We start from the raw sequence: 17343 nt of genomic DNA, 5'->3' as shown, positions 1-17343 counted from the left end.
GAAAATATTCTTTAAGAATGAAGGTTAAAAAAAAGACATTTACAGAAAAAGAAAAATCTAAAATAATTTTTGCCACTGGACCTGCAATATAAGAAATCCCAACAAAAGGCCTTCACGCTAAAGAGAAACGAAGCGGGTAGGGAACTTGGGTGTTCAGAAATGAAGAACATTGAAAATAGTAAAAATATGAAACAAACAACTTTTCCCGTAATTTCTTTACAACAGATATGACTGTTTAAAGCATAACTGTCTAATAGAAATATGTGAACCACATAAATTTTCTAGTAGCCACATCAAAAAGGTAAAAAAACTCCAATGATTTTAACATATGCAAAATATATACAACATATATGAAATATAATTTCTATATGTAATCAATACAAAAATTATTAGATGTTTTACATTCTGTTTCTCACACTGAGTCTTCTAAATTCAGCATGCATTTTATACACACAGCACATTTTAATGATGAACAAGCACATTTCAAGTGTTCAAAAGCCAACGTGTATTAGATAGTGTAGGTTTAAAGCAAAAGTTGTAACATTATCTTGTGAGGTTCATAATGTATATAAATGTAATACATATGACAACTATAACAAAGAACAATGGGGGGGTGGTTGCAAGGTTTCCACATTTTACATAAAGGTATACAGTATTAATTTTAAGGATAGTGTGAAAAAACAAGAATATATATGTAATCCTTAGAGCAACACCTAAAAAATAAGTGCAAAGAGGTGTAGTCTGAAAGATGGTAAGTAAATTAAAATAGAATCCTAAAAAATATTTTAAAAATCCGGAAGATGACAGGAAGGGAGAAACAACAAAACAAGAAACAGAGGGGACAAACAGAAAACAATGTGGTAGATCTAAATCCAACCAAATCAATAATTACATGATTATATGAAATGTAAATGGACTGGACACTCCAATTAAACAGTAGAGATTATCAGAATGAATAAAAAAGCAGACCTGATTACATGCTGTTGCACTTTAAATATAAAGACAAAGACAGGTAGAAATTTAAATTATCATGGAGAAAGATTATGCCATGCAATAGTAAGCATAAAAAAGCTAGAGTAGCTAGATTAATGTCAGATAAAATAGATTTCAAGACACAGAATATTATCAAAGATAAAGAGGAACACTTCACACAATAAAAAGGCCATACTGCTCAAAGTAATTTATAGATTCAAAGCTATTTCCATCAAACTACCACTGCCATTCTTCACAGAATTAGAAAAAAAACTATTTTAAATTTCATATGGAATCAAAGAAGACCCTGTATAGCCAAGACAGTTCTAAGCAAAAAGAACAATGCTGGAGGCATCACACTACCTGACTTCAAACTATACTACAAGGTTACAGTAACCAAAACAACATGGTACTGGTAACAAAACAGACATATAGACCAATGGAGCAGACCTCAGAAATAACACCACACAACTACAATCATCTGATCTTTGACAAACCTGACAAAAACAGGCAATGGGGAAAGGATCTCCTATTCAGTAAATGGTACTGGGAAAACTGGCTAGCCATATGCAGAAAACTGAAACTGAACCCCTTCCTTACACCTTATACAAAAATTAACTCAAGATGGATTAAAGACTTAAATGTAAAACCCAAAACCATAAAAACCCTAAAAGAAAACCTAGGCAATACCATTCAGGACACAGGCATGGGCAAAGACTACATGACAAAAATGCCAAAAGCAATTGCAACAAAAGCCAAAATTGACAAATGGGATCTAATTAAACTAAAGAGCTTCTTCAGAGCAAAAGAATCTATCATCAGAGTGAACAGGCAACCTACAGAATGGGAGAACATTTTTGCAATCTACCCATCTGACAAAGGTCTCATATTCAGAATTTACAAGGAACTTAAACATATTTACAAGAAAAAAAAAACCATCAAAAAGTGGGCAAAGAATATGAACAGACACTTCTCAAAATAAGACATTTATGCAGCCAACAAACATATGAAAAAAAAAAAAAGCTCAACATCACTGATCATTAGAGAAATGCAAATCAAAACCACAATGAGATGCCATCTCACACCAGTCAGAATGGTGATTATTAAAAAATCAGGAAACAATAGATGCTGGCGAGGCTGTGGAGAAACAGGAATGTTTTTACACTGTTTGTGGAAATGAAAATTAGTTCAACCATTGTGGAGGACACTATGGTGATTCCTGAAGGATCTAGAACCAGAAATACCATTGGACCCAGCAATCCCATTACTGAGTATATACCTAAAGGAATATAAATCATTCTACTATAAAAACACATGCATACGTGTGTTTATTGCAGCACTATTTACAATAGCAAAGACATGGAACTAACCCAAATGTCCATCAATGACAGACTAGATAAAGAAAAGGTGGTACATATATACCATGGTACACTACGCAGCCATAAAAAGGAATGAGATCATGTCCTTTGCAGGGATGTGGATGAAGCTGGAAGCCATCTTCCTCAGCAAACTAACACAGGAACAGAAAACCAACCACTGCATGTTCTCACTCATAAGTGGAAGTTGAACAATGAGAACACATGGACAGAGGGAGGGGAATATCACACACTGGAGCCTGTTTGGGTGTTGTGGGTGAGGGAAGGGAACTTAGAGGACTGGTCAATAGGTGCAGCAAACCATCATGGCACACATATACCTATGTAACAAACCTGTACATTCTGCACATGTATCCCATTTTTTTAGAAGAAAAAAAGACAAAAAAGGTCAATTTAACAGGATGACTTAACACTCACAAATATGTATACATCTAGTAATAGAGTACTAAAATACAAGAAACAAAAATGGAGAGAATTAAAGGGAAAAATAGACAATTCCATGATCAATGCATGAAAATTCAACAGACTGCAGCAAATGTTAGAACAGGACAACAAAAAAATCCATAAAACACAGATCTGTTTACTCTGACAGTGTAACTTATTAGGTAAGGAAAAAACACACATAGGAGATCTGACTAATACTATCAAACACCTTGATCTAATTAATATTTCTAAAACACTATCAAACCAACTACTGCAGAATACACATTCTTTTCAAGTGCATGTGGTCATTGACCAAAAAAGACTATATTCTGGGCCATAAAGCCAAGATCAGGACAAGGATAAAAACCACCTCTTACCGCTATTTTTACTGCCTCTCTTAAAAAGCAAAACAAACAAACAAAAACCCCAACAAAGTAAAGCAATTCTTATTTCCCAAAAGAAGGTGAGAGGTGATGAGTACTTAGATGACAGGTGCTCAACAAATGCTCATACATTGCTAAATAAATAAATGAATAAACATGATTACATTTTACAGTCATACAAACAGCCTTAGAAAACTCAACATTAAGGGTAATTGTGAGAATATTCAAATAGTCAACAATGTTCTTGAAAAACACTTTAGGATTTATTCAAATCTACATTTAGGGATTTAATTACGATTGTTCAGATACTTTATTCTATTCTACTTAGGTTGCTTCCTTTTGGAACCACTTTTCTAGCATTCCTATTAATCTGATTTTAAGGCTGAAACACTGAAGTCCCTAAGGAAAGCAGAAAGCTCAAACTCAATTTCCATAGCAACTCTAAATCTATCACACTATATTTATATATGGGCGTTTGATTTAAATACATGAATGTATGTGAATCTGCAATGTGTCTAAGCTGTCGTTGCTATAGTAACTACATAACTTTGAATTTCCTTTTATGTTTAGTAAGTGTTCACACATAAAAACCAATCCGCACCAACAGTTATCTTGAGTTGCAGATATGGCTCATAGCAATAAATTTACAAACATCATGAGTCACAATGATGCATGTACTTACATATCTATCATTATGAAAATGTGTATTTTAATACATGTCCCTGGTTGGTATATTAAAACCAATTCAAGATGCAACTCCTCAGAATGTAGACAATAAAACTTACCAAGCAGCCATTTGCCCTTAGGTGACAGCCTCTGCTTATGCAGTAAGCTTGTTACAGTAAAGTCCCCAACGACGCACAGAGAAGCCACAGCCAAACTATTCTAAGGCTTCTCTGAATCATAAAGAAAAGCTTTTCTCTGTATCAAAATGGTTGAAAAATCTAGCATGTTCCTACAAAAACAAGATGCACTAAGTATTTAGAATATATCTATTTTATACATAGCAATCTCTGCTGCATGCTTATGTAAGTAGTCTGTACGATGTAAAAGCACATTTTTTTTTTCTTGCTAATGTAGACTAAGTCCTTTCTTAATTATCATAATGGTGACAATCTACTCCAGGATCACTTTTTCCACTCTAATCTGGTCCCTCTGTCATACAAAATGTTTGGGAGCTGCCACTTACTGCTCTTACTATATAATAGTTAGGACACGCAAGCTAATTTTAATATTGGCCTGAGGAAATTTTGGGGGAGAGATAAATCCACTAAAAAAATAAATCAAGTATTCCAAACTCAAAATAAAAAAAAATTAAGGACCATCACCTGTTTTCAATTATACCAGCCACTGCTTATGTACACTAATGCAGATAATTAAGAAATGACCAAGGCTTAGAGGTGGGAACAAAATTACTGCTATATGTTAGTGACCTGGCAACACTGTGAGATAAATGTGATACAGATACGTGAATTTTCCAGACTGCTGACCGTCACCGTTCATTTGCTCTAAATTTCAGATGAACAAAAGCAGACTGTGTATAAAGAGAATGGCTTTGAGTGACTACCAGAAGCGGGGGCGCCAGTTTGGATAATGTAAAAATAGAGTTCATGAGGGAAATAAATCAGGGTCAATATTCAGAGAATTATGACAATTCTAAGAAGTGTAAGGGACCTATGAGAGTATTGATCACTGCCTGCTGGTGTCATACATATACTAAAGACTACTGAGAGGCAATGGAACGATTTGATCTTGTAATACAGATCCCAGGATACTACTAGGCTCTTTAGTAAGGTTTTGCTAAGTTTTTTTTTTTTTTAACTGAGGTTTGTACTTTCTATTGATACCTGTATATTCCTTGCCCTAATGAGCTATGTGCTAAGAAACCACATCCCCATCTTCATTACAATTATGTCTAAATTAAGAAAGAGCAAACACACCCTGAGTAAGTACCTCAGAAACTCTCATGAATGAAGATTGAAGTGCACACATTTTACAGCACGATTTTACAACACTTATTCTGACTCTTAGAAGACATTTTGGCTTACATTATCTCGGCTGTATTCCCAATAACTGGATATATGACTTCTAGAAAAAATGAGGTCTTAATGCATTTATAGGAGCCTTTCTCCTATCATGGCTTTTAATAACAACACTCTATATGTGATATATCCCCAGTATAGTCTTACTACCCCACGATGCCCAAAAACGAGAGCATATTTTATTAAAAAGGGAATGGCTGTTTGACTTCTAATATCATTTCTCCCTGATTAATGCCAATAATGTAAACATGGTCAAGGTATCAGGAACATGGTCTCAGGAAATTACTGCCTTCGAGAACATTAAAAATAAAATTTATTATCTGTTGACTTTAATGGGTTTCCTGAGCATTATCACCCAAGAGGTTAAGCTCTAGAAAATATATATTTCTCTTTCAGGTTCATGGACATTCTATCAAAATGGCGCACGTTTCTCTGTGGCTTTTGTGAAAGACAGATGAGGGAATTTCTAGAAAACGAGGCCAAGGCAGCACAGTAACAGGCTGTCTGGGTGTGGAGGAGTATTGGTGCCAATGGGTAAAAAATTAAGGACAGGTTATGATTGTGGAAGAAAATATTCTGAGGTCTGTCCAATCTCACCACAGAAAACTTGAAAAAATGGCAGTTGAGTTTTGAGTCCAAGCTATTCATCACTCACAACTGTAGAGAATGACATTAAGATGAGAAATATCAGACACCCTTGATTTTCTTACCTTTATTTCCTCCCACCCCACATGCTTCCTGAATCCCAGACTCTGGAGAGGGCACAGCATCCCCCTTTCGTCCACTCCAGCTCCTAGACTGATGAAAACTGCTGACAAAACTTGAAGGCCAATCTGAACTGCCATCAAGGTTTGCTTCCCAAAATCTTTGTGGCTTAATTTTTACAGCCTCTCCTATCACTTTGGCTCTAAGAAAATAAATATCCTCTCTTTTCTTTTCTAACCCTCTATCTATGCCCTTGACATCTCATCTTTTCCCTTCGGCTTTAGCGTCATACTCCAGTTTCCCCTCTTTTTCCTATTTTCAATGATTCCTTCTCCACAGACATGTCTCCCATCTTACAAACCTGTTTATATTGCCTTATCCTAAAAGCAAACAAGAACAGTTGAAAAAGAATACCATTTTCCTTCCAATCTTATTTCCTGAAGCTGCTATCACTCTTTTCCCTACACAAACCAAATGTGTTTATTTTCCCCCATTTTTTTTCCTGACACATTTGTTAAAGGTTGAATATACTCTTACTGTCTCCAATTCCACAAGCCCTTGTTAAATTGCTGCAATCTAGGCCTATGCCCTCAGTATTTTAATGGACCAATTCTCTGAAGGACTATTAATCACCTCCTAGGAGTCAGACTTTGGCCTATTTTTCAGGCTTCATCCTATTTGATATCGCCACAATTAATATTTGGCACTGTTGTTGACCCCTCTGTCTACAAATTTCCTACTGTTTTTGTTCTCTGATGCTGAGCTCTCCTGGTTTTCTTCCTGATGTTCATCTTTTTTGCAGCTTCCTCTTCTTCCTCCTCCCCCTTAAATGTATGTATTTCCAAAGATCTGTGCTTAGTTTTCTTTATTCTATATAGGCTCACCCATTATGGCTCCAAAGTCAGATCTTTCCACTGTCTCAATTTCCTTCCTCCAACTTTGTCTTCAAGCCATTCCTGGCTCTACCATTCTACTGAATGGAGAAATCATTCAAATTGAGAAATCTAATAAACTCTTTCAGGCCTCATTTAACTTGACTTCTCAACAGATGTTGACATTGTTGACCATTATGCTCCCTACCTTCTGCTTCCCTGACACATCACTTCCTAGTTTCCTTCATTCTTTCTGGCACCTTCCCTGCTTCCTATGCAAGCCCTTCCTCTTCTATTCAATCAGTAAATGCCCAAGTTTCTCAAGGCACTCTTTATCACTCAGTATTCGCTTCCAGCATCCATTACATCAATATATGGAAGAATCGCAAATGTTTCTCTTTAGCTTATAACTCCTTTGAGCTCCAGACACACATGTGCACCACCCCCAACACAAAAATTGCCTATGTTGATCTTCTCTTAGATGTCACAAATGAATCTCAAACGTAGTGTGTTCAAAACAAACTCAAGATTTCTTCCCAAATCTGGTTCTCTTTCAGCACTTCTTGAACAAAATCCCAAATCCTTCCAGTTGTGTAAGACGCCATGTTTAACATCTCCTTCTCTTTTATCCCAGTATTCAGCCATTACCAACATCCAGTCTATTTTGCCTCCTAACAACTCTTCCAGAGTTGTTCATTTCTCTTCATCTACATGAGTACTATTTTAATGCAGATGAAGAATTCATCTAATTCATACTAGTGAGTATAAGTATTCATCTGTTATCCTTAAAAATATTTTTAAAATATTTATTTTTAAATATTAAAAACATTTCAAAAAGTCATGTCAGTTTTCCAATGGTTTCAGTCCAGCTGGAATACAGCCATAAATCCAGAAATAAGATGATAAAAATGCTGCTTAACAGTGAGCAAAACTGTGATTTCAAAGCTATTATCACCTATGTGGTCCTGTTAACCATTTGTACTCCATTCTGATTGCAGTTTGGGCATAAATAAGAAATCTGTTTTATTTACAAAATTAAGGTTACTGATTTAACAAGTTGGAACACTGGGTTCCACAACTGAGATGGAAACATGATTTTAGATGATTTAATGTTTAATTGTGCAGTACCCAACTCGTGTTTATAATAATGACCCAATTTTATAAGAACACATTCTGCTTGGTAAAGCCTGCTATTTATGGCAAGGATGTTTATAATATATTTTAGAAAGTTTTTTTTTTTTTTTGTCCACAGAAGTTTTTAAAGTTTTAGTGTTCCAGGTATTTTTCCTCAACGACTTCACTTTTGGACAAAGCTGGATAAATAGGGTATTGCTGAATGTTACTACCTAAAAATTGCCACTGCCTACAGAGGAGATAGGATGTACAGTTCATGAAGGGTTAGAGATGATGATCCGTATTTAACAACATAGTTCAGTTCATATTCTGCTCTGTACTGTCAGCAATTAAGCAGTAAAAATACTTCAGTCAAAATCTAAACAGGCTACTTGAAATTTCTTGAAAAACTAAAAGGAAAAAGAAATCTATCCTGGGAGTATTATTTTCACTACCACCTTCAGTGATATAATGCAAATAGCTCTGCCTTTTTAATAGTTTAAATGAAGATGGTTAGACTAATGACAAATGGGTCACAGGAAGATAAATGTGGTGAAACAGACAACAGTAGAAACCATCCAAAGGCATTAAAATATTGACGGCTGGGAAGAATCAATCAGAAACACATGGTAAAGCACAGAAGGGTCTGAGCCATTCTCTAAGATAAAAGCAACTCCTGCAATCTCATGGTGACAATACCTGCTGTGGGGGAGTTTGCATGGTGAGATTTTTTTGGCAGGTTGAAGATCTGTTCGCCAGGGTCAGGCGGAGGAATTGCATCTTGCCCTTGTCGTGCCTCTACAGGATCATACTCCTTCCCATCGTAGTTAGCATCATAGAATTTCTTAAACCATTGAATAAAATCCAGGTTGTCCTGGAAACGTCCTTTCACTAGCTTCTCCACTGGAATTACCTGCAATAAAAAATCACTATGTGAGTTACAAATCTCATGTTCGGGTACATACCCAAAAGAAAGGAAAACAGTATCTCAAAAAGATACGTGCGCTTGTAAGTTTATGGCAGCACTGTTTATAATAGCTGAGATTTGGAAGCAACCTAAGTGTCCATCAACAGATGAATGGATAAAGAAAATGTGGTACATATACACAATGGCGTACTATTCAGCCATAAAAAGAATGAGACTCAGTAATTTGCAACAACATGGATGGAACTGGAGATCATTATGCTAAATGAAATAAGCCAGGCACAGAAATACAAACATCACATGTTTTCGCTAATTTGTGGGATCTAAAAATCAAAACAAGTGAATTCATAGGCATGGAGAGTAGGATGGTTACCAGTGGCTGGAAAGGGGGAGTTGGGGATGGTGATTGGGTACAAAAAAGTTAGAAAGAATGAATAAAACCTATTTGATAGCACAGCAGGGTGACTATAGGCAATAACAACTTAATTGTACATTTTAAAATAACTTAAAGAGTGTACTTGGATTGTTTGTAACTCAAAGGATAAATGCTTGAGGGAATGGATAACCGATTCTCCATGATGTGCTTCTTTCACATTGCATGCAAAATGCCTCAGGTACCCCATAATAAATCTATACACCTACTATGTACACACAAAAATTGAAAACTAAAAAAAAAAGAACTAAACCAAAACATCACTGTCGGTTTTCTTGGAATATTTAATAATTCTGAACAAGCCAGACAAAAGGAATATTCTCAGTTGTCAAGAGGGGCTGGTCCCACTCATAATACATTTATCATCAAAGCATCTCTCCGGAAAAACAGAAGCCTGGGATGTTGTGCTATTTCAAGACTGATAAGCTTTTTATCTTTTTATTTTATTTTATTTATTTTTGAGATGGAGTTTCACTCTTGTCGCCTAGGATGGACTGCAATGGTGCGATCTCGGCTCACTGCAATCTCCACCTCCTGGTTTCAAGCAATTCTCCTGCTTCAGCCTCCCAAGTAGCTGGGATTAATTTTTGTTTATTAGTAGAGACGGGGTGTCACATGTTGGCCAGGCTGGACTTGAACTCCTGACCTCAGGTGATCCACCCGCCTCGGCCTCCCAAAGTGCTGGGATTACAGGCGTGAGCCACCGTGCCTGGCCGATAAACTTTTTAAATTTCTTTGTAATATGTAGCCCAGTTGTGTTGAGATAAACTCATATAAAGATTATAGTTACTAGAGAGTGCAGATGAATAAGATTTAAATCAATAAAAACAGATACTTTTTATGTCTTCATAGTATTCCATGGTGTATATGTGTCACATTTTATTTATCCAATCTGTCAGTGATGGGCATTTAGGTTGATTCCGCGTCTTTGTTATTGTGAATAGTGCTGCAGTGAACACTCACATGCATACGCCTTTATGGTAGAACAATTTCTATTCCTTTGGGTATATACCCAATAATGGGATTGCTGGGTCAAATGGTAGTTGTTTTTAGCTCTTTGAGGAATCGCCACATTGCTTTCCACAATGAACTAATTTACACTCCTACCAATGGTGTATAAGCATTTCCTTTTCTCTACAACCTCATCAGCATCTGTTTTTTGACTTTTTAGTAATGGCCATTCTGACTGGTGTAATTCGCTATTTTTTTTTTAAAGAAAATGGAAAGGTATCTAGCTAAGTGAATTATATTATCACTGAATTCTTACCTTTTACATCTTCGGGTGGGAATACTAGCTGAATGTGAATCACGAGACAGTTACAAAGCTAGAGTGTGAGATTGTGTGTGTGAGTGTGTGAGTGTGTGAGCATGTGATTCAGACAAGCACACAGCTCACAGCTTTGCTGTGTGATAATATGAATGGAAGCTATAGAAATTAAACTCTGAATAAGACTTTGCCACTATGGGAGCTATGTATCATTGACATCTTAAAATGTATCAATAGGACCACATTAGAAAACGTAGAAAGACCTTACATATCAACGAAAACTTGGAAGAAAAAAGCAACTGAAGCATGCATTAAACTAAATAATTAGCTTTAGAAAATGTAGAAAGACCTTACATATCAATGAAAAGTGGGAAGAAAAAAGCAACTGAAGCATGCATTAAACTAAATAATTAGCAATAAATTTTGCAAAAATGTTTTTTATGTAGCTAAAATAGAAACTAAACCAAGTACAGAGCAAAAGAAAGAGAAGCAATCTTTTGGAAGAGACCATATTTTTCATGAACATTCTTCCGGTAATTAGACTTTGGTGGTGGTATGTTGCTCTTCTCTCACTTCCCCCAAACTTCAGTGAAGTCTGCTTACAAGGAGGAATTCCTGCCACATGTGCACTCAATTGCTTTAAAATTTTTATTTTTTTATTTCAGAGACAGAGTCTCACTCTGCTGCCCAGGCTAGAGTGCAGTGGTGCGATCATACCTCACTGCAGCCTCTAACTCGTAGGTTCAAGAGATCCTCCTGCCTCAGCCTCCTGAGTAGCTGAGTCTACAGGTATGTGCCACTGCACCTGGCAATTAAAAAAAAAATTCGTAGAGATGGGGTCTCGCAATGTTGACCAGGCTGGTCTGGAACTCCTGGCCTCAAGTGATCCTCCCACCTTGGCCTCCCAGAGTGTTGGGATTATAGGTGTGAGCCACTGCTCTCAGCCTTAACTGGCTTTTAATTGTATTATTTAATCACTTTTATGTCTTCTGAGTTTAAAATTTTTGTTTATGCTGATATTGATTGTTAGAAATCAACTTTTTAGAGCATAAAAAGCTTTTAACTAACAAATACTATATTTTGTCTATTGCCAGACAAGAAAATTTAAAAATAGTTTTAGACACTGGTGGTATATTAGCTGTGAAAAGAAGGCATTTACTTCTGTTGACCTAATTTTGCATTCCCTATCAACAAGTAAGCTTCAGGGGCAAAAGTTCAAAATCCGAGGTGGCAGGCAAAAGCACAGAACTTTCCATCATGCCATCAGGCTATGACACACATGAATGAGGGTACTTAATGCTGTTTCTCACAGGACTTTTGGATCAAATCACTGCATACTAAAGCTAGAGAGGCTAACAAAGGCCGTCATGGCCAGTCTCCTTCCACTGCAATAATTTTTTTCTTCAACATTCTTAACAACTGCTCATCCATTCTGTGTGTACATACTTCTAGAGCGATATGGAACCCACTAATTTGATGTATAACAAGTTCCATCAATAAACATATGAAAAGGTGTTTCTTTTCTTTCTAATCTAGAAGCATGTATAGAGAAATGAATAAAAAAGACACAAGAGGTATTATAAAAGTAAGGAGAACCTACACATCCCTAGTTTTAAATAGGTATGGAAAGAGCTAATTGGAAATTAACCATGACAAAGGACATAAAGTTGGAAATAATCCAAAGGGCTACAATGTTAAAGAGAATGTATGTTTTGAAATAAAAATTCCAAGAAAATGAGAAGTCAGGATTTTCTTACTATATTGATAAGAATGTCATTAAGAAGATATTAATTGCCTTAGCTTACAAAATACATAGTTTATCAAACTTCCCTTTAATCTCTATCTTTTATAATCTGGTATTTTATTTTTCATTTCCGTAGCCTATTCATTACCCCTGTTTATGCAAAGAACAGTTTTCCATTTCTCCCCTGCTGGTTTATCTCTTTCCCCTTATTCAAAATTCATTTCTTTCCAAGCTCATTCATGCTCAGAGATATCTCCTAAATAAGGAACATCGTTTGAGTATGTATTTAAATAGCAGTAAACATGCAGAAAGAGACTGAGTTTTAGCAATAATCCCTTACTGAGAGAAAAAGTACTCCAGGCCATTTGTACCACTCCAGGACAAAAGTATAATAATTCATGGGAGAAAAAAGGGCAAATTATGGACACTGAGAATCTGAGCGCACACACTATACTGGACACTGTCTCTCATGTCAACTTCATAACCATGAATAAGGGGTTTTTAGTCCCATTGTACAGATGGGTAAACTGAGACTCAGAATTTAAATAGCTTGCTCAAGTCATGAAGCCGGGATTCAAACCCATGCTGTTTCTGCCATGACACGATGTTTCTCTGAAGGAACAAAATACAAAGAACCACAGTGGCATCTGGCGAACATAAAAGTTTCTCATCTGCAATGCTAAATATAACTAATAACACTTTAACATTTGTGAGCCCTGTTAGTTTTTAGTTTCCTGGCTACAAGTTTAGAAAATCTGAAATGAAAACCTCATAAAAATACAAGAACTTAGGGTGATGCTTTATGCTAGGTACAGACCCCCGCCTACGGTTGAGATATCAAGATATATCCCATCGGTACGCTCCTGGACTTTTGCATCTATGCACAAAAACAATGTTAAGAAACAACAACACATTTTATGGAGGTACAAGTCTCCTACCTTATCAACGTTCATTCGCTTAAATGATGCTTGCAGAAGTTTAAAATTGTGAATATACTCATGTTCCAGCTTTGCTTGAAATTTTACTTTCTTCAAACTAATGCAGCCAGGGAAGAGCATGTCCATGAATTGGCAATAGGCCGCTCCTGGAAAGAAACAAGAACAGTACCGGAGTGAGTCTCACTGTACCCAGATGTGGTAGAGGACTGCTAGGCTGGAAGGGGATTGTGCTTACAGGTGCCATCATCACTCAGAGCAGAGTCCTCCTGGCTGTGTGTGTCCTTCCTACCAATGCGCTTATATTTCCTTGTCCACAGGAGCTGAGTGCCAGAGGGAAGGGACTTCCTCAACAACGCAGCACCTGCCACTTCCCAACCCTGAACTCCGTGTATTGTACTGCATGCATCAGAATATCACCAGCTTCCACAACCAACAAACAGAACCTCACACTATAAAGCCAAGGAAACCAGTGTAAGAGGAGTTCTTCCTAGCTTCTACCAGAGAAAAGAAATATACATTTTCTTCCACCTGGCTATCACCTGCTCCAAGTCGTCAAAATAAACTAAAGAGGAAAAAGAGAGGAAAATGTAAACATGAGAGAACTACGAAAGTTCTCATGAAATGTGTAGCTCAAAAAATACACATATGCTCAAACTGTTTCCACAGGTGAAAACTACAAGCCAATTAATATCAATGTAAGTATTAAGTATTACTTATACTTATTAAGTATTAAACATTACTTATTACTACTTATACTTATTATTATACTTATTAACTATTATTACTTATACTTATTAAGTATTAAATTGGTACATTTAATCGGTAAATTTTGTTACAAGCCAAATTAATACCAATTTAATTCCAGTTTAGAGCAGTGGGGTTTCCATATTAACATGAAGTATGAAGACATGGATACTGAAAGTTATGAAGTTCAGAGTCATGCTCTTTATGACTAAGAAACACGACAGAAATGTCCAATGAGCCCCCTGAGGAAATGATCGTAGAAAAAGGGGACTTTTAAAAAAATATATGAAGAGCTCTTCAACATGACCACTACGACTGGGAAATTCTGGCAAGCTGTGTTTACTGATGCATATCTTCTTACTAGTACAGGCTAATGGCATTTAGGAAAACAAATTGGAAGTCAGAATGATTCTTTTTCTTTCATAAGAAAGAAAACCAAGAGGCAAGAATAGGAACAAGCCACCATTTTTAGGTTCATTCTTTCTTTGCTATCTCCAGACCTCTTGGTCTATTTCTATGATGTGCCCATGATCAGTCTTCCTGCAACATGAAGTGTCTCTCCTCATCCTTTACACCATCAAGGCTTCCATGAAGAGCCAGTCCTTTACTTGGGTGACTCACTTTAGGAAGGAAGACCTGCTCTGTCTCTTATGAGAAATAAAGGTTAGGCATCCTTTACTGAGACAGGAATCTGAGATAAGAGAGAACAAGACATCAGGAATCGAAGGGTTGTTAAAACAGGAAATGTTGGGACAACTCCTATTTTGTAGGTAAGAGCATAAAGTGGTGAAACATAGGCCATAACAAATATCTCCAGAGTCTCTGCATCTGGCTTCCCTTTAGATAACATACCCTGAATACTAACTAGTAAGTTCCTAGTCAAGCAGATGGGTTCTCTTAAAAAGAAGACAAAATAAAACAAACCAAAGGAAAAAAAAAGACACTGGGGGAGGTAAGAGAAACATCATGATCTGGAGGTATTCTCTGAGTCATCACCCACTATCCAGTTCTTTCTTTTGAAGGGCCACCAGATGGAGCAAATTCCAATTGCCACTTTAACATTATTTTTAAACGGATGGGATTGTTGAAACACAACTGCCTCATTACCTGGTCTTTGAAGTTATTTTCACTTTTGTAGAGTTTAGCATAAAATGTATCTATGGAGACCTAGATACTATATACTCTTACAAACCAACCAATCAAATCCCTCACATTTCAGATTTAAAAAGAAATAACAGCTTTTGGAAAACAAAAAACAAAAAACAAAAGAAACTCTTCCATATAGTGAGGGAAGGAAGGAAAAATCATCTCTAGCGTCTTCATCCAGAAATAACCACTCAAAATATTCTGGTATATGCCATTCTAATCCTCTCGGGAGTGTGTGTGTGTGTGTGTGTGTGTGTGTGTGTGTGTGCGTGTGCATGCATGCGTGTGTGTGTGTTTTCTTAAAAATGTGATCCTATTTTAAAAATGTAATCACATTATACCCATTTTTTAACGTAAACTTTCTGAAACTCAACAGACCGTAATTCTCTTTCTGCATCATTTAATATGCTCTATCAATATTTTTAATGGCTTTCTTATTTTTCTATCTTGCTTATCAACTTTCTTGAACCAAGAATACATAAATATTCATGCATATTTCCGTCAAGTACTTTTATGGTCTCAAGTTTTACATTTAAATTCTGAATCCATGTGGAATTTATTTTTGTCTATGATATAAAGTATGGTTCTAATTTTAGTCATTCCAAATGGTGGAAATCTGTCATTTTTGGCTCCCCAGGATTTGGACACCTACTACCTGGGGAGATGCTATCGTGCCCTGCCCCCCACCATAGAAGCTGAAAGTGGGCAGGCTACCCTTTCCCTCAGAGCGATAAGGATGCAGGCCCATGACCTAGGCTCTGTGTTTGAATCCTGCCTCAGTCTCTGAGTTGAGGGAATGATATAAACACACAGGGACCATTAGAGTTTAGTTGTGGTGGCAGAGTGGTGGGGTCCAGAGTCCTGAGCAGCAAAAGCAGCACAGTGCCATCCAATTCTTGTGACACAAGAAAGGCTGTGTTCCCAGCTCCTTAGCATCCTTTGGTTCCTGTCCATCTTCTGAGCTCGGCTTTCCATTGACTCTGAGCTACCCAACATTTTTTTCTACCTAAGCCTGCCAGGATTAACTTCTGTTATTTTCAACCTAAACCACTAACTGATAAAGTTAGTAGGTGTTGAACATCACAACTTAATAGGTAATCTATTCTTTCCCCACCAATGAGAAGCACTATTTGTACTATATATTGCCTTCCTAATACATGTACCTAGATCTCTTTCTAGACTTTTTTTTTTTTTTTTGAGACGGAGTCTCGCTGTCACCCAGGCTGGAGTGCAGTGGCGTGATCTCAGCTCACTGCAAGCTCCGCCTCCCGGGTTCAGGCCATTCTCCTGCCTTAGCCTCCCGAGTAGCTGGGACTACAGGTGCCCACCACTGTGCCTGGCGAATTTTTTGAATTTTTAGTAGAGACGGGGTTTCACCATGGTCTCAATCTCCTGACCTCGTGATCAGCCCTCTTCAGCCTCCCAAAGTGCTGGGATTACAAGTGTGAGCCACTGCGCCCGGCCCTTTCTAGACTTTAAATTGCCTTTTCTGTTTCCATGGCAGTTCCACATTCTTATTTAAAATTCTATAACATGTATTACTATCTATAGAATAATTTCCCCTCCTCTTACTCTCAAAATTTTCCTAAATTTTATCATGCCATTTATTCTTTTCATTATATTTTTGAATTTGTTATTCACGGCATATAAAAATAATAGCTTTCAAAAAAATAGGTAGCTTATTAATCTGTATTTTGTTTTTGATAAATAATTATACATATTATGGGGTACACGTGTGATGTTTTAATGCATATATACATTGTGCAATGATCAAATCAGGGTATTTGGCATATCCATCACCTCATACATTTATCATTTCTTTGTGGTGAGAACATTCAAAATCGCTATTTTTTTTCCCAAGTGGCTGCAAAATATTTTATTTGGTATTTCACCATTGCTTATTTAACCTTGTGCTTGTTTTCCAATTTTTCTCAATTACAAATAATGCTATGATTTGAAAAACTCTTGTCTTGAGAAAGGTCAACACAAGTCAGGGAGATGCTGGCTCTAAATAGGGTACACTCCTGGGATTTGAGGGCAAGGGGGATACGAAATACACAACACAGTATTGTTACCCATAGTCACCATACTGTCTAATAGAATGCCAGAGCTTATTCCTCCTACCTAACTGTAACTTTGTACCCACTGACCAATCTCTCTCCATTCCTCCCTCCCCTTTCCCCTTTCCAGTCTCTGGAAATCATTATTCTACTCTCTATTTCTATGAGATCAACTCTTTTAGATTCCACATGGGGAAGAT

At 36.8% G+C, this 17343-nt stretch overlaps 1 protein-coding gene across 5 annotated transcripts in view; it reads right to left on the bottom strand.

Moving 5' to 3' along the window:
• Window positions 1–17343, bottom strand: part of MAPRE2 (microtubule associated protein RP/EB family member 2) — a 162451-nt gene that overhangs the window by 33485 nt on the left and 111623 nt on the right. For all 5 annotated transcript variants that reach the window (XM_003914295.5, XM_003914296.4, XM_003914294.4 and 2 more), the window contains 2 exons: window positions 13194–13339; window positions 8586–8799 (listed from right to left, as the gene is read on the bottom strand). In XM_003914295.5, coding sequence (XP_003914344.1) covers window positions 8586–8799; window positions 13194–13339 — 360 coding nt within the window. The remainder of the gene's footprint in view (window positions 1–8585; window positions 8800–13193; window positions 13340–17343) is intronic.

This window comes from Papio anubis, chromosome 19 (genome assembly GCF_008728515.1).
Source record: "Papio anubis isolate 15944 chromosome 19, Panubis1.0, whole genome shotgun sequence".
Lineage (NCBI taxonomy): Eukaryota > Metazoa > Chordata > Mammalia > Primates > Cercopithecidae > Papio > Papio anubis.
The sequence above is the reverse complement of the archived record's forward strand: the minus strand, read 5'-3'. Positions and strand labels throughout refer to the sequence as shown.